At 41.7% G+C, this 22,221-nt stretch overlaps 1 protein-coding gene across 2 annotated transcripts in view; it reads left to right on the top strand.

Annotated features, from left to right (window-relative positions):
* LOC135504387 (plexin A3) overlaps positions 1 to 22,221 on the top strand; it is a 135,398-nt gene that overhangs the window by 54,787 nt on the left and 58,390 nt on the right. For both annotated transcript variants that reach the window (XM_064922941.1, XM_064922939.1), the window contains exons 4-6: positions 12,155 to 12,295; positions 15,796 to 15,896; positions 22,043 to 22,166. In XM_064922941.1, the coding sequence (XP_064779013.1) occupies positions 12,155 to 12,295; positions 15,796 to 15,896; positions 22,043 to 22,166 (366 nt within the window). The remainder of the gene's footprint in view (positions 1 to 12,154; positions 12,296 to 15,795; positions 15,897 to 22,042; positions 22,167 to 22,221) is intronic.

Here is a 22,221-nt window from a genome sequence, read left to right as displayed (position 1 = left end):
GAGATTTGCATACCTGGATTGTACAATATTTGCTTTTTTTATTTAATTTTTATCTTCAACCTCTGTCAAGTTGGTTGTTGATCATTGCTAGACAGCCATTTTCAAGTCTTGACATAGATTTTCAAGCAGATTTAAGTGAAAACTGTAACTAGGCCACTCTTGGTAAGCAACTCCAGTGTATATTTGGCCTTGTCTTTCAGGTTATTGTCCTGCTGAAAGGTAAACCTTTGTCTCCCAGTGTCTGTTGGAAAGCAGACTGAACTAGGTTTTCCTCTAAGATTTTGCCTGTGCTTAGATGTATTCCAGTTATTCTTATCCTACAAAAAGCTCTCTAGTCCTTGCCGATGACAAGCATACCCATAACAACATACTTAAAAAATATGAAGAGTGGTACTCAGTGATGTGTTGTGTAGGATTTGCCCCAAACATAATGCTTTGTATTCAGGACATAAAGTTATTTTTTTTGCCAAAGTTTTAGCAGTGTTACTTTCGTGTCTTATTGCAAACAGGATGCATGTTTTGGAATATTTATATTCTCTACAGGCTTCCTTCTTTTCATGTGTTCCTTTAGGTTAGTGTTGTGGAGTAACTACAATGTTGTTGATCCAGCCTCCGTTTTCTCCTATCACAGCCATTAAACTCTGTAAGCTAACTGTTTTAAAGTCTCCATTGGCCTCATTGTGAAATCCCTGATCAGTTTCCTTCCTCTCCGGCAACTGAGTTAGGAAGGACGCCTGTATCGTTGTATTGACTGGGTGTATTAATACACGATCCAAAGTGTAATTAGTAACTTCACCATGCTCAAAGGGATATTCAATGTCTGCTATTTATTTTATTTTTTACCCATCTACCTGTAGGTACCCTTCCATGCAAATGAATATCTGATTTGTTAAGCCAATGTTTAGTTCTGAACTTATTTAGGCTTGCAAAAACAAAGGGGTTGAATAGTTATTATATTTACTCAAGTCATTTCAGCTTTCCATTTTTAATTAATTTGTAAAAATGTCTAAAATTCTACTTTTACATTATGGGGTATTGTGTAGGCCAGAGACACAAAATCTCAATTTAGTCAATTTTAAATTCAGGCTGTAACACAACATCATGCAGAAAAAGTCAAGGGGTGTAAATACTTTCTGAAGGCACTATATATGCCAGTATTATATGATGAAGAATACAGCAAGGCTATGTAGACATTTGCTCTGCATTGAAACATATGGCACATGAAGACATAAATACTGAACATGCAGTAAATATCACTTCACTTAAACTGCTGCTGCTTCAATGTATTCCTTAACTCGAATACACTCGGCAGACCATGTATTTATATTCAAGTGATACTGTTACATGTCATGTCTGTGTGATTTTGTGATAAAATCATATTCTTTGATGACGTTTAACATACAATACAACACATGGCAAACGAAGAAAGAAAAGGAAATAGTGTTCGTCTCTCATTCCTCTCTCATCTCTTACTTCAAGCCCCAAGTCTGACAGTTATTGCAAAATACTCTCCAGCACTTTTGCTCAGTCAGATCCCTTGAATCACTTAAAAACGTTAGTACTCTCTCCATCGAAGGAAACTCACCTTTGCCATGGGAATGAGCCATCTGCCATTGCCATCCCCAGTCACACTTATACCTTTAGAGCCAGGAACGGCCACATCTGGCCCAGGTACCCTGCTTTTATTAAACGCTTTGAAGAAAAGGTTAGATATTTAGGATCAGCGTGGCAGTGCTTAGGGCATATCCGAAGGCAGTGCTTTTAAGTGCCAATGTCTGTTTTACATTTATTACATAATGTTGAGGCTGCTGGGAGTTTTTTCTTTTGCGAGGTTGACCTGAGTGTAAGACAGGCTATATCCAACTTTGACAGAAACCAGTGGATCAAATATATGTTGCAGTTATTGAACAAAAGCGTGTTCTCTGGTCCTTCCACGTACCCTAACTATAGTCACATTGGGGCAGCAGGAATTTGTTTTGGCTAGATTCAGAGGATACAGACCATGGTTATAGTGTTCAAGTCCTTTGTAATGTATTTCCTTATATGGATAACACTGAGCATTGCAATTGCAGTTTTAGGATGCATATGTTATACTGACTGAAACATGGGTAGAACATAAGATATAAATAGTTGAACAGTTCAGTTCAGCTGTGTTCAGTGCTTACTGCATATCTGTGGTAAACATTCTGGATAAAGGGAAACCAAATAAAGAAGTTGATCTAAGACTGAAAAATGTTGTGCATACCCGTGTGGAAAAACACACTATATTAGGTTCCACTCTCTTCACCATCAAATGATGATTTTCAATCCATTTCTGAAAATGACCACATTTAGTGTCATTTGCAACAAGGAGAAATGTGAGTCTCTTAGATATTTAGGGAGAGATTTGACAAATGAACTATATAGCTCATTAATAGTTCCACAGAATGTCTTCCTGTCTATGGAAGGGGGAGGTATTAACTATATAGCTCATTAATAGTTCCACAGAATGTCTTCCTATCTATGGAAGGGGAGGTATTAACTATATAGCTCATTAATAGTTCCACAGAATGTCTTCCTGTCTATGGAAGGGGGAGGTATTAACTATATAGCTCATTAATAGTTCCACAGAATGTCTTCCTGTCTATGGAAGGGGGAGGTATTAACTATATAGCTCATTAATAGTTCCACAGAATGTCTTCCTGTCTATGGAAGGGGGAGGTATTAACTATATAGCTCATTAATAGTTCCACAGAATGTCTTCCTGTCTATGGAAGGGGGAGGTATTGTACCTTCCTTCTTTGAAGTACTTGCCTCCAAATTCTAATTTCCTTTTACAATGAAGGCCTAAGATGGTGTCATTTATCTCATTCTTCATCCTCCTTCCATCTCTCTCTTTCTGTTTTTCACCCTCCATTCAGTCGGATGAATGGCCACCTTCCTGAGACAGACAATCCATCCGGCTGTGATTAGCAGTAAAGTCAACAACCCCTGCTCGACCTCTGATTCACAATGCTTCGTCCCCTCTCCACCTTTATTAATTCATGTGTTTGTTGCCCTTTTTTAAAATGTAATCTCTTTCCCACAATTACCTTGTATGGCTGGGGCCCAGGGCCAGCGGCCTGTGTATTCTCACAGCCCTGGAACACAGACAGAGGTCAGAGCTCTCATAACGCCCTGCTCTCTTTGACATGTGTTTATATACTGGTGCATGGAGGACCTTATACATAGCTACATTGATTTACTGTAATGGCTTCGGGGGATATGCATACATTTAAATAAAAGGATTATAGGATACAGTCATGTTTATTTTATTATCTCAAATTTAATCAAAAATTAAGATGATCTCTTTTATCAAGTACAATTTTACAGAACATTCAGTGCAGTTACGGATATAGTAACTATAATCAATTGATATTCATATTTGCAGAAAACATGCAAGAATGCCTACATAAAATAAAGTATCTCTCACCATTCCATGATGCAGTGCAAAATCATAGGAAACTGAAATAAGATAAATTACAGATTCACAGAGAGAAGGTACAAATCAGCCTAAACTACACATGATTGGCCCTTATAAAGAAGGCCTGATGAGAGCTTGCAATTGCAGGCAAGCAACCAAACAAGCAGATAGAGGGGAAATGGGCTTATGATGAAACTCGTCAGGCAGGCGGTGTTGCAGTCAGAGCACCTGGGCCCAGTCTCGCTCTCTCCCACCAGCCAGCCAGGGCCCAGTTTCCCAAAAGCATCTTAAGGCTAAGCTCATTGTTAGAACCTTCGTAGGAGCATCGTTAAATCTCAGAGCTGTTTCGCAAAAACATCATTGCTAAAGTTGCACTTAAAAACGCTTGTCATTTACCGCTTGCCTCAGACCACTCATAGAACAGCTAAGTGCGTCATTAGATGCGTTTTTCCCCCTACCGTGTCACTTTATACACAGAAGATCTCCGCTAAACATAGAATCAAGATGTTTATCTGTCTCTCTGTGACATCCCATAACTTCACAATGAAGTTGACTACAAATACAAAGTTGCCAATGTCTTTGCAAATGTTACAAACAAGCAAAAGATAAAAATATACTTCAAATGAAAACTGAGATGACTGCATGCATTAAAATATAAATAGCCTACAGTATAGGCTATAAGCCTATACTTTCATTAATATTTTAATCAATTTCATGTCATTCAATTTAATTATATTTTGCTTATTGTAGGCTACCATTTTTGCCTCAATATATTGCATGGTGTGTAAATACATGCGTGCATTTATGTGCCATATTCTTGATTTAGGGTATTATTATAGGGTAAGCATTCGAATAAGCCACCTCAATATTTGCAGCCATAGGAGATAATATCTTTCTAGGAGCTGATCCTTCATCAGTATTCTAATGTTACGGTAAGATTTGAATGGAGATAGCTGATCCGAGAGCAGCGCTGCCATTCTGTCGATCCTATCAGTCTTGACACATGCCTCAACGACGCACTTAGTGAATGTTTTCTCCAGGTGGTAATTTAGGAAACGCGTGTTACAGCTTCGGGCCGTTATAGGAAAGATGCATTGTTAAAATGCTCGTGAGCCTAAGTTCCATCGCTGTCGGGAAACCGGGCCCAGGCAAGTTCATTAATGGATGAATCGGAGCCCTGTGCCGCCATGACATCATTTGACAGGAGAGTGTAATATTTATCTAAATTCCAATTACCTTCATCTGATCTGTTTGATGTCAAGAGGTCAGCTCTCAGCAGGCTGTAGCAAGCTCTCTACATTTCAAACACTCCAACGACACTGAGGAGGACATTACCTTCCCAGAGACTCACATGCCGTTGCAATATCCCAGACTTCATTATGTCCTGATATATTGAGGCTTGTGTGGAGGGCAGTGGCAGTATATGGACGGCAGACAACTATCAGAATCACCTTGATTCGCCAAGCACATTTACTCATACTCAGAATGTTACTTGGTGATATGGTGCTGCTAGTGATAGACAACACCTACAGTATAAACATTTAGACAAGTGGAGGCTCCTCAGAGGATGAAGGGGAGGACCATCCTCCTCAGTGAATTTCAGAAAAAGTTATCATTTTCAGATAAAACTATACTAAATATAATCGCATGTCACCAAATAATTGATTAAACACACTATTTTGCAAATAATGTCTACAGTAGCCTTAACAGCACTCTGTAGGGTAGCACCATGATCCATAATCCTATGGGTACACTGACTTCAATACAAAACCTAGGAGGCTCAATCGTCTCACCTCCTTCCACACACTTTCACAATAATTATGACAACTTCCGGAAGACATCCTACATTTACATTTAAGTCATTTGGCAGACGCTCTTATCCAGAGCGACTTACAAATTGGTGAATTCACCTTATGACATCCTCCAACCAATCAGAGATCTTGCAGCATGAACTGACATGTTGTCCACCCAATCAAAGGATCAGAAAATGAATTTAGTACTAAAAGAATAAGCTACAGCCAGCACTGCTGTCCATAAAATGTGGTGAGTAGTTGACTCAAAGAGAGAGAAAGACAGTAGTTAGGGTTAACAAATTCATTTCTTACAAAACGATGGAGATGCAAGAGAGAAATAGGAAGAGATTGTCATTTCTTTTCACATTTAGTTTCACTTATTTAGCTAGCAAATGCAGCTAGCTAGTTTAACCTACTGAAACACCCTGCTCAAACAGAGGGATGTTTTTTTAGCTCGCTGGCTATCACTTTCCAACACAGCTCTGGAACTCTTTCAAGTCAATTTAAGCTTTTGGTTTTACTAATTTATTGCCACCAGGGCCCGCCAGTGTAACTGCTTATTGACTGTAATGACTGTACCGTTACTGCATGATTGTAGCAGGATTACTAACGTGTTAGTTCTATTAGCTATGTTGACTATGACATTACTTTAGCTAATATGGTGACAACGAGGGCTGTGTGTAGCGGTTTGGCTTGGAAAGGTTTTTTCACCTGGTCACATACAGCTGATGTGTTGTGCATTGAAGTCCACAAGTGAAGGGACAAGGTGAGAGGAGGAGAGCGCATAGATGCGAGAAGGAATACAACGTTGCTGCTAGGAAAGTGAACTGTGTTTACGCGTAATCAGGGGTGTATTCATTCTGCTGATTCTGTTTTTTTAATGGAAGCAAACGGAACAAAATGGGCATAAACATACCTGAATTTCTCCAATAGAAACTCTCGTTTGCAATTGTTGTATTAATGATTACACCCTATATCAGCTAGATGCAGGCAAGAGTGTGCAACGCGGTATTGAATCACACTGTCTGTCCATGTGTCAATTTGTCTCTCGACTTGTGTGCACCTACGTTGTAAACTGTCATTCATAGGCTAGGTTGTAGCAACCTCATGATGGGTATAGGGAAAATTTGCTTATCATGTAGAAGCCTAAACCTATCGTTATTACATTGAACTGGGTGAATGACATATAAATGATAGTCATTCAATATGCATTAATAGAAATAAAATAAATTGTTCTCCCTCATCTTAAATGGCACTGACCTCCACTGATTTAGACACATGCGGTCTCTAAATGTTGTCTATCACTAGCAGCACCATATCTGTGGATCATAGCAGTGTTACTTTCATGAAGCATTGCTGCAGGGCTGCCAGCGTAATTCTAAAATGACTCGAGGACTGCTCACAAATAAGAACCGATTATTAATTAGGATTTTTTTTCAAATGTTTGTTCCATTAAAACAACACCGCACTTTCATTTAGTCAGATGAACCAGCATTTTCCTCAGCATCTTTTTAGCATCAGTGATATTGTTCTGGTTTAGCATGTCATATTCACACAGGGCTAGCCAACTGTACTGTACCATCAGGCCTGATTAACTGTATGCCACATGGTTTTACAGCATCAACAAGGGCAAGGAGTTCACTCTGCTGTGTTGACATATTATTCAGTCTTAAACAGGCACAATAAAAGGTCAACTGTTAGACAGTGGTTCATTTTGGACCTTGGCAGGTCCTGCATCATGTCAGGTTGGCAGGTTGTTTTCCTTTAGCTGTTTGCATATCAGCAATGTGTTTAAGTGTGAACTTGCTGTATTTTGGCTGCCTGTTTGCTTAGTTGCTTGATAATGCAACAATTGTTACAGTCAGTGTTTCAGTTATTGTCAGTGAAGTAGCCCACTTTTCTTTTTTTTTTGCTATTTTTGATTTGGCAAGAAAATATAGTTGGATGTAGTTTAAAACATATATAAAATAAATTCCAACACACTACGTTGAGAGGATGAGTCCATGAAATGGGATTCCTATTGTACTTCCGGCGCCGACAGAGATGGCCGCCTCGCTTCGCGTTCCTAGGAAACTATGCAGTTTTTTGTTTTTTTACGTGTTATTTCTTACATTAGTACCCCAGGTCATCTTAGGTTTCATTACATACAGTCGAGAAGAACTACTGTATATAAGATCAGCGTCAACTCACCATCAGTACAACCAAGAATATGTTTTTCGCGACGTGGATCCTGTGTTCTGCCTTACAAACAGTACAAGGAGTGGATCGCATGCAGCGACCCAAAAAAACGACTCCGAAAAAGAGGGAAACGAGGCGGTCTTCTGGTGAGACTACGGAGACGGGCACATTGTGCCCCACTTCCTAGCATTCTTCTTGCCAATGTCCAGTCTCTTGACAACAAGGTTGATGAAATCCGAGCAAGGGTAGCATTCCAGAGGGACATCAGAGACTGTAACGTTCTGTGCTTCACGGAAACATGGCTCACTGGAGAGACGCTATCCGAAGCGGTGCAGCCAATGGGTTTCTCCACGCATCGCGCCGACAGAAACAAACACCTTTCTGGTAAGAAGAGGGGTGGGGGTGTATGCCTTATGGCTAACGAGGCATGGTGCGATGAAAGAAACATACAGGAACTCAAAACCTTCTGTTCACCTGATTTAGAATTCCTCACAATCAAATGTAGACCGCATTATCTACCAAGAGAATTCTCTTCGATTATAATCACAGCCGTATATATCCCCCAAGCAGACACATCGATGGCTCTGAACGAACTTTATTTAACTCTTTGCAAACTGGAAACCATTTATCCGGAGGCTGCATTCATTGTTGCTGGGGATTTTAACAAGGCTAATCTGAAAACAAGACTCCCTAAATTTTATCAGCATATCGATTGCGCAACCAGGGGTGGAAAAACCTTGGATCACTGTTACTCTAACTTCCGCGATGCATATAAGGCCCTGCCCCGCCCCCCTTTCGGAAAAGCTGACCACGACTCCATTTTGCTGATACCTGCCTACAGACAAAAACTAAAAAAAGAAGCTCCCACGCTGAGGTCTGTCCAACGCTGGTCCGACCAAGCTGACTCCACATTCCAAGACTGCTTCCATCAGGTGGACTGGGACATGTTTCGTATTGCGTCAGATAACAACATTGACGAATACGCTGATTCGGTGTGCGAGTTCATTAGAACGTGCGTTGAAGATGTCGTTCCCACAGCAATGATTAAAACATTCCCTAACCAGAAACCGTGGATTGATGGCAGCATTCGCGTGAAACTGAAAGCGCGAACCACTGCTTTCAATCAGGGCAAGGTGTCTGGTAACATGACTGAATACAAACAGTGCAGCTATTCCCTCCGTAAGGCTATCAAACAAGCTAAGCGTCAGTACAGAGACAAAGTAGAATCTCAATTCAACGGCTCAGACACAAGAGGCATGTGGCAGGGTCTACAGTCAATCACGGACTACAGGAAGGAATCCAGCCCAGTCACGGACCAGGATGTCTTGCTCCCAGGCAGACTAAATAACTTTTTTGCCCGCTTTGAGGACAATACAGTGCCACTGACACGGCCTGCAACGGAAACATGCGGTCTCTCCTTCACTGCAGCCGAGGTGAGTAAAACATTTAAACGTGTTAACCCTCGCAAGGCTGCAGGCCCAGACGGCATCCCCAGCCACACCCTCAGAGCATTCGCAGACCAGCTGGCTGGTGTGTTTACGGACATATTCAATCAATCCTTATACCAGTCTGCTGTTCCCACATGCTTCAAGAGGGCCACCATTGTTCCTGTTCCCAAGAAAGCTAAGGTAACTGAGCTAAACGACTACCTCCCCGTAGCACTCACTTCCGTCATCATGAAGTGCTTTGAGAGACTAGTCAAGGACCATATCACCTCCACCCTACCTGACACCCTAGACCCACTCCAATTTGCTTACCGCCCAAATAGGTCCACAGACGATGCAATCCCAACCACACTGCACACTGCCCTAACCCATCTGGACAAGAGGAATACCTATGTGAGAATGCTGTTCATCGACTACAGCTCGGCATTCAACACCATAGTACCCTCCAAGCTCGTCATCAAGCTCGAGACCCTGGGTCTCGACCCCGCCCTGTGCAACTGGGTACTGGACTTCCTGACGGGCCGCCCCCAGGTGGTGAGGGTAGGTAACAACATCTCCTCCCCGCTGATCCTCAACACTGGGGCCCCACAAGGGTGCGTTCTGAGCCCTCTCCTGTACTCCCTGTTCACCCACGACTGCGTGGCCACGCACGCCTCCAACTCAATCATCAAGTTTGCGGACAACACAACAGTGGTAGGCTTGATTACCAACAACGACGAGACGGCCTACAGGGAGGAGGTGAGGGCCCTCGGAGTGTGGTGTCAGGAAAATAACCTCACACTCAACGTCAACAAAACTAAGGAGATGATTGTGGACTTCAGGAAACAGCAGAGGGAACACCCCCTATCCACATCGATGGAACAGTAGTGGAGAGAGTAGCAAGTTTTAAGTTCCTCGGCATACACATCACAGACAAACTGAATTGGTCCACTCACACAGACAGCATCGTGAAGAAGGCGCAGCAGCGCCTCTTCAACCTCAGGAGGCTGAAGAAATTCGGCTTGTCACCAAAAGCACTCACAAACTTCTACAGATGCACAATCGAGAGCATCCTGGCGGGCTGTATCACCGCCTGGTACGGCAACTGCTCCGCCCTCAACCGTAAGGCTCTCCAGAGGGTAGTGAGGTCTGCACAACGCATCACCGGGGGCAAACTACCTGCCCTCCAGGACACCTACACCACCCGATGTTACAGGAAGGCCATAAAGATCATCAAGGACATCAACCACCCGAGCCACTGCCTGTTCACCCCGCTATCATCCAGAAGGCGAGGTCAGTACAGGTGCATCAAAGCTGGGACCGAGAGACTGAAAAACAGCTTCTATCTCAAGGCCATCAGACTGTTAAACAGCCACCACTAACATTGAGTGGCTGCTGCCAACACACTGACACTGACTCAACTCCAGCCACTTTAATAATGGGAATTGATGGGAAATGATGTAAATATATCACTAGCCACTTTAAACAATGCTACCTTATATAATGTTACTTACCCTACATTATTCATCTCATATGCATACGTATATACTGTACTCTATATCATCGACTGCATCCTTATGTAATACATGTATCACTAGCCACTTTAACTATGCCACTTTGTTTACATACTCATCTCATATGTATATACTGTACTCGATACCATCTACTGCATCTTGCCTATGCTGCTCTGTACCATCACTCATTCATATATCCTTATGTACATATTCTTTATCCCCTTACACTGTGTATAAGACAGTAGTTTAGGAATTGTTAGTTAGATTACTTGTTGGTTATTACTGCATTGTCGGAACTAGAAGCACAAGCATTTCGCTACACTCGCATTAACATCTGCTAACCATGTGTATGTGACAAATAAAATTTGATTTGATTTGATTTTGAGACTATTGATCACGACGTCAACTAATTATGAGTAAGATTTTCTTCAGTTTGATCTGAGGGCATTTTACATCATAGCTTTGAATGTTTGTATGTAAAGTATTGCGTAACAGCCATGTAAAGTGTTTTAACATCTCATATTTGATCATGTGTAATCAGGTATAAGCCCCAGGATCCATTTCCCAAATTTTCAAATGGCCCTGGATTTAAAAAATTAACTGGCTAGAGGAACATGCTAATAGTGCTGCATTGGAAAGTTGTGAAAATGAAGAACATGGCAGCGGATAGCTGGGTGTGAGATGACTGCAGCTGGTATCACTTGAACTGACAAAGCGCTGACAATAAACGTCATATTTTTCCATCCCTGCTGTCCCACTGCTTTGGGGGGGACATGGTCTCAGTCAGTCTTCATCTTGGCCAGAAACTTGTGACATCCAATATGGCAGCCTTCGACTAATTGATGCCACCTTGTCAACACTAATTACTAAGACTGCAGCAATGAGGAGGCAGCTAATTAACAGACTAACGATGTTTGTCACTTCAGGCTGACCTAGATATTTAGGAGAAAGCCAAGCTTGTCACCTTGACATCTGCTCCACTTTATCTGTCCTTAGATTTCTACGTTTCTATTTCATGTTCTTTCAAAATGGATTCCTCTGCATTCATTTGGTTTGTTTACCGTTCCATTCCTCCCCCTGTCACATTTCCATCACAATTGATTAGGACAGAAAAGCAAGCTGCCACCTTTTTTCCCCTCCTGAATAAAGGATGTGAATATGGGTGAGCTTTGCAGCTGTAACTGCAGTTGTCAAAGCTCACAGCATTTATTCCCAATCACATCAAAGATTATGCGAATTTGACATTTTTAGAACTCCTTTACCAAGCCCGCTCAGCGTTCTAATTATCAGTGTAAGGAAACAGAGAAGGTGGTAATGATGAAACAGTGGGGGTGTGTGTGTGTGTGTGTGTGTGTGTGTGTGTGTGTGTGTGTGTGTGTGTGTGTGTGTGTGTGTGTGTGTGTGTGTGTGTGTGTGTGTGTGTGTGTGTGTGTGTGTGTGTGTGTTACTGTTTGTGTATAGTAAGCATCATTAAAATTTGATTAATCTTTTTTACTGATCTTACATATTGAGGATATTCCTCCTCATCAGCCCCCCTCTACCATCCATATTCAGAATTCCTCTGAATTTGTTTTCTAGGTCATCGAAAGAGCTGAGGATTTGTGGGAGATTTGTGGAATGTTATTTGTGTCTGATGCAAAGCAAAATAAAACATATATATATGTTTGTAAACCTTACAAAGTTCCCCACATGCAGTTTGGTGTATAACAAATCTCCACATGATATTACATAGTCATGATTCATGAAATAGTAATTCAAAAATTATGAAATTATTTTGCAATTTGTTGGCTCTTTCTTCCTTAGATCCGAGTAGATGGCATACCTCCCCCATCCCAGAGTGCTTTGCTGTATGAGACCGTTACAGTGGTTGAAGGGAAACCTATTCTGCGTGACATGGTATTCAGCCCTGACTACCAATACATTTACCTGCTGAGTGACAAACAGGTGAGAGAAGCACGCACACACACACAAACACACACACAGCATAAAGAAAGCACTGACCACAAAAGACAATCCATAGTTTTATTTTAGGATGTGAGAAAGGAAAAGTATGAACTCGTCTACAGTAGATTGTTCCAGCATTAAACCACCACAGTTTAATACAGTGTTGTCTTTCTTTCAGAGATTCTCAGACCTTTATGTCATCTCTAGCTGATTTACTTCTCGAGAGATTTACTTTTGTTTCATGGTTCCAATCATAATGCGTGTGAAAATATTTGTTCTGCGCTATGATGACCTATCTTGGCCATATCAAGATACATTTGTCAAAAGGAATCAAATTAGACTCAGGCACTGTCAACAGTCTGCTTTGTTTTAAAACCTAACCGGAATTTCAGTTATGTTGTTTTAGAATCTGCGCGACAGGAAGACGGAATATGAAACACCAGTTCTGTCTTTGAATTCTGCCTCAGCTGGTTCCCTAATAGGAAACCTCGGGGAAGTGTCTCCATGGAGAGGCTTGCAGAATAGCTCTATTCTAAGAGGTCTTATTGTACAGCTGAGGATCGGATAGGAAGGTTAACACACCAAGTTCCTCTGCAGCTGACTAGAAGAGAGCCACATACATACAGTACACGCAGCTGCGCACAATAATGATGCTGGTTCCCTGCATAATACATCTTTCAGAGGTTATTTGTTTTGTTCGGAATTGAGCAATTCATTGAAAGAAAGGATGAATTGCTGTCGTTGTGCAGTTCTCACAAAGATTTGATCTTTGGCCGTTCACTTTTTGCCGCCAGAATGCATGTCTCAGAGAAAAGAAAGAAAGAGCCCTCCAATGAGGAGACTTGGCAGGCTGTCTTGTGATTTAGAAAAGGTCTGCGTCGTCGAAATGAGGAGATATGATTTTGGCGCAGTGTTATATAAGTAGATATACGCCACGCAGCTTGTAGAGCTCTTATTAAAACCTCAGTACTACAGTTTAGTGGACAGCAAAAAAAATACAACTTTTCTCTAAACTCCCAGCTATAATCCAGAGTTGTTAGATTGAGACTGATGTTAGAGGGAAGTGGTGCATGATCAAAGGAATAGAGCAGCCCCTCCTGGAGCATGGGGGGGGTGGGGTGGCCACGAGGACAGGAATCACAGGGGAGAGGAGGATCCCCTAATGCCAGAATGAAAGAATAGAATCTGATAGAGGGAGAATGGCACTGCTCTGTGCGGCCGAGCTCATTCACTCAAACAATGGGCCTCCTTACGCATGATGGAGTAAAACCACGTGGGTCTGGTCCAGATATTGATATTTCCCTATAATGATTAAATGTGAGGTACTCCGATGCTTAAGCGTGTGTCAAATGATTCCCAATTGATTTGTTTTGTATGCAGAATGTGTATTAAGAGCTGTTTATCTGGAACTGATTAAAGAAAAGCATGTAGAGTCGATCCTCTTTCTCATCTTCTCTAAAACCACTCCTGCACTGGGATTTTTGCCTACTGTACCGTACATGCGTCTTCAGAGCCTGCCTCCTGCTTACGTTTTCAGTATTTATGAAATGTGAATGAATTGCGGTAGGTAAATAATTAATAGGCAACACTGACCGGCAGAGCAGAGCATTGCAGGGTGATTTGAATATTTCATTAAAGGCAGGTGCACAGGTTGGTGTGAGGGCACCTCAGCCCCATAACGACCCTCTTGTTGTAGGTCATCACAGAGAGGTAAATACATTGGATCAAAGATGAACTCCTATAGCGCTCTGCCTTTCACATGGGCCCAATTTAAACACAGATTAATGTATGGCAGTTGATGATGCTATTTTCATACACTAACTTTAACAGTACTGTACATATATAATATATAACCATCATACATAAAAAGGATAAAAGATAGTAGTCAGTGGACAGCCTGCTTTTATTACCATCTAAACCACTGTGATATATATTTTCCATAAGCAAAAATATTGCATTTTCAGCTGGTTTTAGCTGGTGTACAAAACTGAAAGTAAAAGATGCAAAAACTGAACTTAAGAACAGGAAGCATAGAAATAGCGCACAGAGACCAGATATACCGCTTCTTAGACTTGCTTTCAATGAGAATGACAGATCTATAACTCACATTTCTTTGGGAATTTGGTCAGGTCGCCCAAAAAGTTACATATTGCAGCTTCAATAAAATGGACTTGTTTAATTCCATCCCTTTGTGAGTTGTCTGTCTGCAAGGTGCTTGTGGGATGCTGAAAGCCGAGCATCATGTCATAAACGGAGACTTAGGGCAGAGGATTATAAAACATGTCGGTGCTGGTGGTGTGTTTACATGCTGGCTCTTTGCTGCATAAATTAGCATGGGACAGGAAGCACAGATCTCGGCATAACACCTCGCCCACCCACCGCCTGACTCCCTGACACTAGAGGCAGAGAGGCAGGCCTGTGCTCCACAGGGCCTGCCAGGCTTAACGCTTAGCGTTAATGCTAGTAGCCCTCTCCACTGCAGCAGTACTTGGAACCAGAAGCTCAGCAACTTGAAAGGCAACGCCACATCCCTTTGGGCGGGATTGTGTTTTTCTCTGTTTCAAAATTATAAAAAATTAAGGCGATCAAAGGAGATTAGGTACCCTCAGCGTAAGCATTTCAGCACTTTAGGAGAGAAGAAAGTGGCAAGGATGTCTTTGTTAAAGTCCTTTCCCGGGCACATGATTGACATGCAGAGAACGGCGTTGTGCATACGGTGTACGTGGCATATCACCCAGTGACATCTGGAAATGTAAAAGGATGGTTTCACTTGATGCCAAAGGGAGGGGGATGATCACTAAAATATATTTTTTATATATTTAAATCAATCATTCAAGGCAACCCATTAGACTGTGCCTGTTTACGACAAGGGAACACCCGCAAATGAGTCTTTCCACTGACTCTGCACTGTGTCACTCTTAGTTAGCCATGGGTGGTATGTTGAATAAGTCGTCTAGCGTTTAAAGGCTTGAAATGTTTACTAACACTGTTGAATTGACCCACTCTATCACTGCAGAGGCTGGAGGCTTAGCTGGTGTCACTGAACCAAATACAGTGTAGTGTAAAGTAGTGTAGTCTAGTGTAGTGTAGTGCTTACAGTTTTTTGGTCTGATGCATCCACATCATCTCTTACGCTAAAAAAAGATTTTCAGCATCCGAGACGTCTGTGTCGAAAGCCACAGTTTAATAAATTGATTCAGACCTTGTGTCGGGGAATGGTTTAGTCTGTGAAGCCTGGATGTGCCCTAAAACCCATGAAAATTGTGAGCATAAAATTTTCACTCTGTTTTGTTTCATAGCAGAAAATCTTACGTAAACTTAATGCTATCATGACAAATTCATGGTTATGGCTTGGATTTAGATTTGTTTGACACTCTCTTCGCATTTAAAAAAAAAACCTGTATGTGTGAAAAGCACAGTGCTAGCGTGCTAGCGTGAGCCTGTGAGGGTGTGTGTGGGTTGAATCAGATGGTAAGCTGAAGCTCTGTTGTGCTCTGCAGGTGAGCAGGTTACCTGTGGAGAGCTGTGGCCAGTACACCACCTGCAAGACCTGTCTGGGCTCTGGAGATCCCCACTGTGGATGGTGTGTTCTTCACAACAAGTAAGTGGATCACTTTACATTCATATCTTGTAAGGCTAAATGAATGTATTGGGGGGGGGATAATGGTTGGTTGGTTTGTGTGATCAAGTTGCCTCAGTTGATGCCAACTTTAACAGAATTAATTGATTCCAGAACTGCTGCACAGATTTCCAAGGTGACATTTGATACCAATCAAAGTGAGAATAATGGAGGCTCTGTTAAACATCAGGGTGGCCAGATGCTGTTGGAATGTAAAAGTCTAGCAGCAATACAGCCAGTTTATTATGGACTTTTAATAGCACCACTAAGAGATCCGGGGTTCAGCCCAACTAGTGGGAAGCTGCCTGCTGTCACCCAGTCCACCTGGCCCGCTCTAGTCTGCTCCACACAGGAAGTGACAGGTGACAGCTGCTCCAGATGTGATCCTTCCTGTTGACCCCTGGGATGACCCCTGGGCAGCAGCTAGTAGGAGCTCAGGAAATGTCTAAATATTGCTGGCCCTCTGCCACTCCTCTCACACTCCCTCACTTGTCATCATGCACATTTTTTCCTCCAGTCCCACTGTAAATGAATTGACTGGGTACATCATGACAGAGTGATGTGTTCAGTTCCGGGGAGAAGGTTATTCCTGCGAAGGGAGAAGCATGTGTGGCTGCTGCATAGTGTACACTTTAATTTATTGAGTGTAATGGCCACAATATGGAGGGGGTTTCTCTGACATATGATTAACGGAAAAACTAAGTAACACCGATAAAGTAGAGCAGAAATCCCCTGAGTGGATTTCAATGAAAGGTCCACAAATGTAAGCACGTCTTTCAAATAGCAAGCCATGGGAAAGTCCTGAAACTGTTTCATTATGTTACATTTCTCACACTAAGGCCTGGTTTTGTCACTGTGTTACATATCTAGATAATGTCCAGAGATAGATGAAAATCTTTTTTTCTGAGCCTAAGACCTCAATGATATCCATTTTTTTTTAAATTACAAATAAATTAATTCAGTCCTTTTATATTTCTCCCTGCCATCCATACTTTAATCAAGATAACAATCTTCGGACTGATGATGTAATAATTAGCATAGATTTTGCCAAACTAGTTTGAAAGTGACATTTGTTTGCATATTAATGCGATATCCCCAACATTTTTTACATGACCTTGTGACAACCACTGCACAACGCAATTAGTGTGAGATCAAGCAAAGTGATGAATAGATTGAATGGCTGAATTGTGCCCGATTCATACGTCCAACCTCTGTTCCTCTCTGGTGAAGCGTCATCCCTGTGTGACACAATCCGCTTCTATTCCCATCCACTCGTGTTCTGCTCCTTTAGGGGGCTTCAACGTGCTGTCTGTCAGGCTGGCTGTCTACTTGAACCCCTATGATGCTCAAACAGAGAAACAAAGGGAATTTGATTGGGTCAAATTGAGATGGGGTGACAGGCACATTCAGTCAGTGGGACAGCAGACACACTCAGGTCATATGCTCGGTGGAGTCTGAGTTGTGTCATCTCACAGTGTTGGGGCCCATGAGAAACAGAGAGCAGGGCTTTGTTCCTCCTAGCAGGGTACAGGCCAGGCCAGGCAACCTCAGACTGCTCATTCATGTGCAGGAGGTAACTCAAATTACTGGGATGACTCGCTTCCATGGACCACAATGGGCATCTCCTATTCAAGCCCAGTCAATGAGCCACGTTTTCAGCACACACTTTGCTTGGTGCTTTAGATTGTCTTTAATTTTTAGAATTTCTGACCAGACTACTAAAACTCATTGTGGTTTCTTCGATATCTTTGATATTACTTTTTCTAGGCCAATCGATGCGGTCACAGGTCCTAAAATGAAACTAATAATATACTGAACTTTCTAAAGCAGTTTTGGTCTTGAGGTTTTTTATTTTGAGTCCTTTGTGGGATATTGCTTTTTTGATCATGAGGTAGCTATTTCAGCTGTATATTTCAGTGTTTAACACAGATGTCTGCAATGGCCCCATTCAACCCTTGCTCTCATTTCACGGATAGAGAGCTTTATTTTGGTATGTCTGTGTGACATAACTCTCAAGACCTCATTTAAGGCACTTATCAATCTGAATGCACTGCCTCAAGCTTTTGAAGGTGGTATGATGAGTTTTCATATGAAAACTGTGTTGTGGGTTGTCATGTGCTCCTCTGATTTGTAATATCTACATTTATCTAGGCACTTATCACTTGTCTTGCTACTGTTATGACACGTATTGGAGTGATGCTCCGAAAAATGATGCAGTGAAATTTTGGGGTTGTTAAATCTTAATTCTTAAACTGTGTTGCCAGAGCTCCCCTTCCCTTGGGAAGATGGGTTGCCATGGGAGATGGCTGTTCAAAAACACCCCCTGCCAAAAACACTCTTGTTTGGGAGACTAGCTTTGACCTGCTTCCCTTTCTTTTACTTGTTGTCTCTGCTTTGTCTGCTATTCCTCCAGGGCTCTTTAGCCTCGAGCCATCATGTTAGTCGAGCCAGGGTAGAGGAGAAAAAAAATGCACCCTGGGAAATGGTCTGTGTCCATGGCAACAACAGGAAACTGGAAGATGGATTTGCAGTGTGATTCAAATCAGGCTTATTTAGTGATTTCTCTGCTACTCTATCTGTTGAGTGGGGCATTGGTTAGGATGTCTCATGTGGCATTTATCTTGTGGAAACTTCCCCTACTCAAGAGACTTCATTAATGTTCTATAAATGATGAAAGCACACCGTGAAATGACAGCACGCCATCATATGTCAGTATCTGTTCAGTTATTAATGTAAAGTGCTCACTGAATGGTGAAGGTACCTCTGCGTTAGTTTAAATAAGACTGGGATTGTCAGCGTATTATTATAATTAGAGGATCATTGAGAGCAACTACTATTACATGAAAATATCATATGCTTTTGCTTTTAATGTAATATGGAACATCTGCAATGTTTACTGTTTGAAGACAGCCTTTCTTTTATTCAACATTTTGCAGAGCAGCAAATGCACATTCTGAAAAGGTTGTCCGATGTCTTTGAGAGAAGGTGTTTCAGATTAACATGGTTCAAGGTTAAAGTAAAAAGGACAGTGAAGAAAGCCTGTGATAAGTGACTGCCCTTTCAATAGTTTAGCCCCCTCAGCAGACATGATTGTCTCTTGTGTTGTCTTTCTCTCTAATCAAAGTCAAATAGATAATTAACCCAGACCCTTAGTGGCCGTTACCGCCCCCACCCTCCCCATATCAATGAATGTGCTCAATTGATCCTGTCTCTGTGTCCCAATGCCTCCCAGTTAACCCCAACACAGCCATTTTAGTTATGTAATGACATTATTAGTAGATGATTTACATGTGTTATGAAAGGATTTTTTAATCTCCTCCGTCCAATTAATAATTTAACAAGTTGAAACTTTGCCTTTTAGTGTCAGAATGAACACAGAGGTCATATTTGCCAGGTTGCAATTGTAAATGAGAACTTGTTCTCAACTTGCCTACCTGGTTAAATAAAGGTGAAACAAAAAAATGTAAATAATGTGGTTTGAATGTGGCCTTGGATTTATTTAATAGAATTCCCATAACCTGAAGTGGTGAATTGGGCATGTAGGGAGGGAGCCTATCTGCCAAAATAAATGACTAAATCAGTTACTCCACTCTCCTGGGCTTATTCCTTAGAAAAAACCTGTTCTCAAGTTTAAATGAAGCCATGTGCTCAACGCGTGGCTTTCTCTTCGGGTTAATGTGAGCCCCCAATCTCCTGTTTCTCACCCATGTCCCTCTAGTGCCTTTAGTGCCTCGCTACATTCTCCTCTGACAGTTTCTATCCCCATTTCACTTGATCATATATTACAGAGGACTCCTCACCTGCTAATTGAAGATGTGTTGAGTCCATTTTGTCCCCACAAAGAACAGTCACTAATGCAGGTCCCTGATCCACTGGATTTCTCATGGCGTCATTGCAGGGCTGTTAGAGAGAGAGAGCAAGCAGCTGAAGGGACCTCCACCCCAGGGGGACAACGTTTCACCATAAATCACATATCTGCCGTTCCACTAGGAAGAGGGCTGCACTGGAATTGAATTAAATCTCATTCCTGGAAACTGAATGAGAAGAAATGACAAAGCAACAGAAGAATCGCAGTGATATGAATTGTTTGTTGTTGGCTGGCGAGGAGACGCACCACAGTTCCACTTACTTTACAGAGAGCAGTCATGTCTAGGCCCTGCATTTTTTATTAAGCCTACACCCATTCTTTCCCCAGACATATGGCTTTAATTAGAAGTAAACAAATAATTTATGGTGTGTTACGTCTTAGGTATAAAAAACAGCCCTGGAACTGTAGCGGCTTCTTAATTCTTTAAGAAGATGTTCTTCTAAAGGAAAATAAAATACATTTCCTTCCGGAGACACACTTATCATGCGCTTAAGTTGAATGCTAACCTTCAAATCAAGTTTGTGCTTCACTGCTTCTGCTTTCTCGCATTGACGAGCCTGTGAAATATTAGTAGGCATGTGACACATTTCAAGTTTATTTTATTGGCAGAACAAAACAATTTATATTTTCATTCATTTCATTTTTGATGTTTATTTTTTCCTTATATTTAATTTTCATCACGTTACAATATTTTATTGAATGGTTTCTGGACATGGTGTTAATGGAGATTGTAGTGAGATAATGCTGTGTGTTGTCATGCTCTGCTCTGTCTGTCCCAATGTGAAATAATCCCTAATTGTCTGCAGTAAAATCCAGTGGCATATTGGACATGGTAAAATGGACAGGGCTGGTTGGTGCGTAAGCAGGAGTTTTTATAGGGGATAATCCTCAACCACTTTCAGTGCAGCTGTCAAGCTTAAACATGTGAAACTTTTAACTGCACTTACAGTAACGCCACGTCTAACAAATGTGCTGCTGTTATAAATGTTTTAATATCCGGCTGCTCCTTAGAATCTGTAAGGAGAAAAATAGGACATTCACTTCCACAGCAGAAAATAACAGGCTTAAAACAAAACTGCAACAAGAGAGAGAACGGCTGCTATGCCGCATTAACCTGATCATATTTTTGTCACAAAAAAAACATTTGGTTGAATTGTCATTGTTCTGGCTTCAATAGTGATTTATGAAATAATTGGTTCCAATCATCAAGACCAGGTAAATGAGTTAAATTAGCAGTATAAAAGTTTCTGCTATGCAACATTAACCTGACAATGGGAAAATTGGTGACAAAAACATCTTTGAAGTTTGTTGCGAATGTCACGCGGGACTAGGTGTGTGTGCAGGAATCAGACGCAGAGAGAGAGTAACGGAGTAAAGTGCTTTACTATTGCACACCAAACTGAATAAGCCCAATACAATACTGGGCGCAGGACACTATACCAGACAACCCAAAACCACAGGGTGTCCAGTATAGAAAACAAAATACATCACGACCTAATATGTACACACGTAACAAAAGACAATACCGCACAAAACAAGGGTGGGTCAAACTACTACATATAGGGAAGCTAATTAAACCAAAATACACACAGGTGAAACTAATAAGACAAAACCAACAGACAAACAAAAAAGGGATCGGTAGCGGCTAGTAGGACAGTGACGACGACCGCCGAGCACCACCCGAACAGGCAGGGGAGCCAACTTCGGCGGAAGCCGTGACAGCGAAGTGATGCTTGGCTCAGAATATTTCAAAATGTGTAATTTTGGGGCATTTCCATGTATTTTCCTAAATGTGTGTTCATGATTAGAGTAGATTAGATGTCTATTTAATGACATACACTGGGTTGAAGATGTAGTTGCAGTACACAGTGAAATACTTAAGCTCCGAGCTCCAACAGTGCAGGTGTGAAGAAAAAGTAGAATCCTGCCATGTTTTGTAGGAGCTCGAAGCGAGGCACCATCCATTGGTGCCATGTTAGCCCTACCTTAGTTCATACACTGGAATCATTTCTATGCTGCTCATACCTGACCTGCCCACTTAAACCACCTCAGTCATTTGTTACACCTAAATCTTATTCCAGAGGTTACACGTTTGTGCCAGACTCCCGGTGCTCTGTTGGACATTGGAGTGGACGGATTTTTACCCAGTAATATGGCTGCAGGCTGTGTACTGCATTGAGCTGAGTGTCATTTTAGGAGTAGTACAGCATGTAATGTTGTGATCATTATTGACCCCTAACCTCATTGGGTTTTCTCCCAGGTGTTCCAGACAGGAGGCCTGTGAGAAGTGGGCCGAGCCGCAGCATTTTAACACGGAGCTGGACCAGTGTGTGGACATTAGTGTCACACCTAACAACATATCTGTGACCTCTACTTCCACCCAGGTAATTACAGGCTGTAAAAACATTAAAAAAAATAAAAAATGTTCTCACCAGAGAA

The sequence above is a fragment of the Oncorhynchus masou genome, chromosome 18 (assembly GCF_036934945.1).
Source record: "Oncorhynchus masou masou isolate Uvic2021 chromosome 18, UVic_Omas_1.1, whole genome shotgun sequence".
NCBI lineage: Eukaryota > Metazoa > Chordata > Actinopteri > Salmoniformes > Salmonidae > Oncorhynchus > Oncorhynchus masou.
This window is presented reverse-complemented; position numbering and strand designations above follow the sequence as displayed.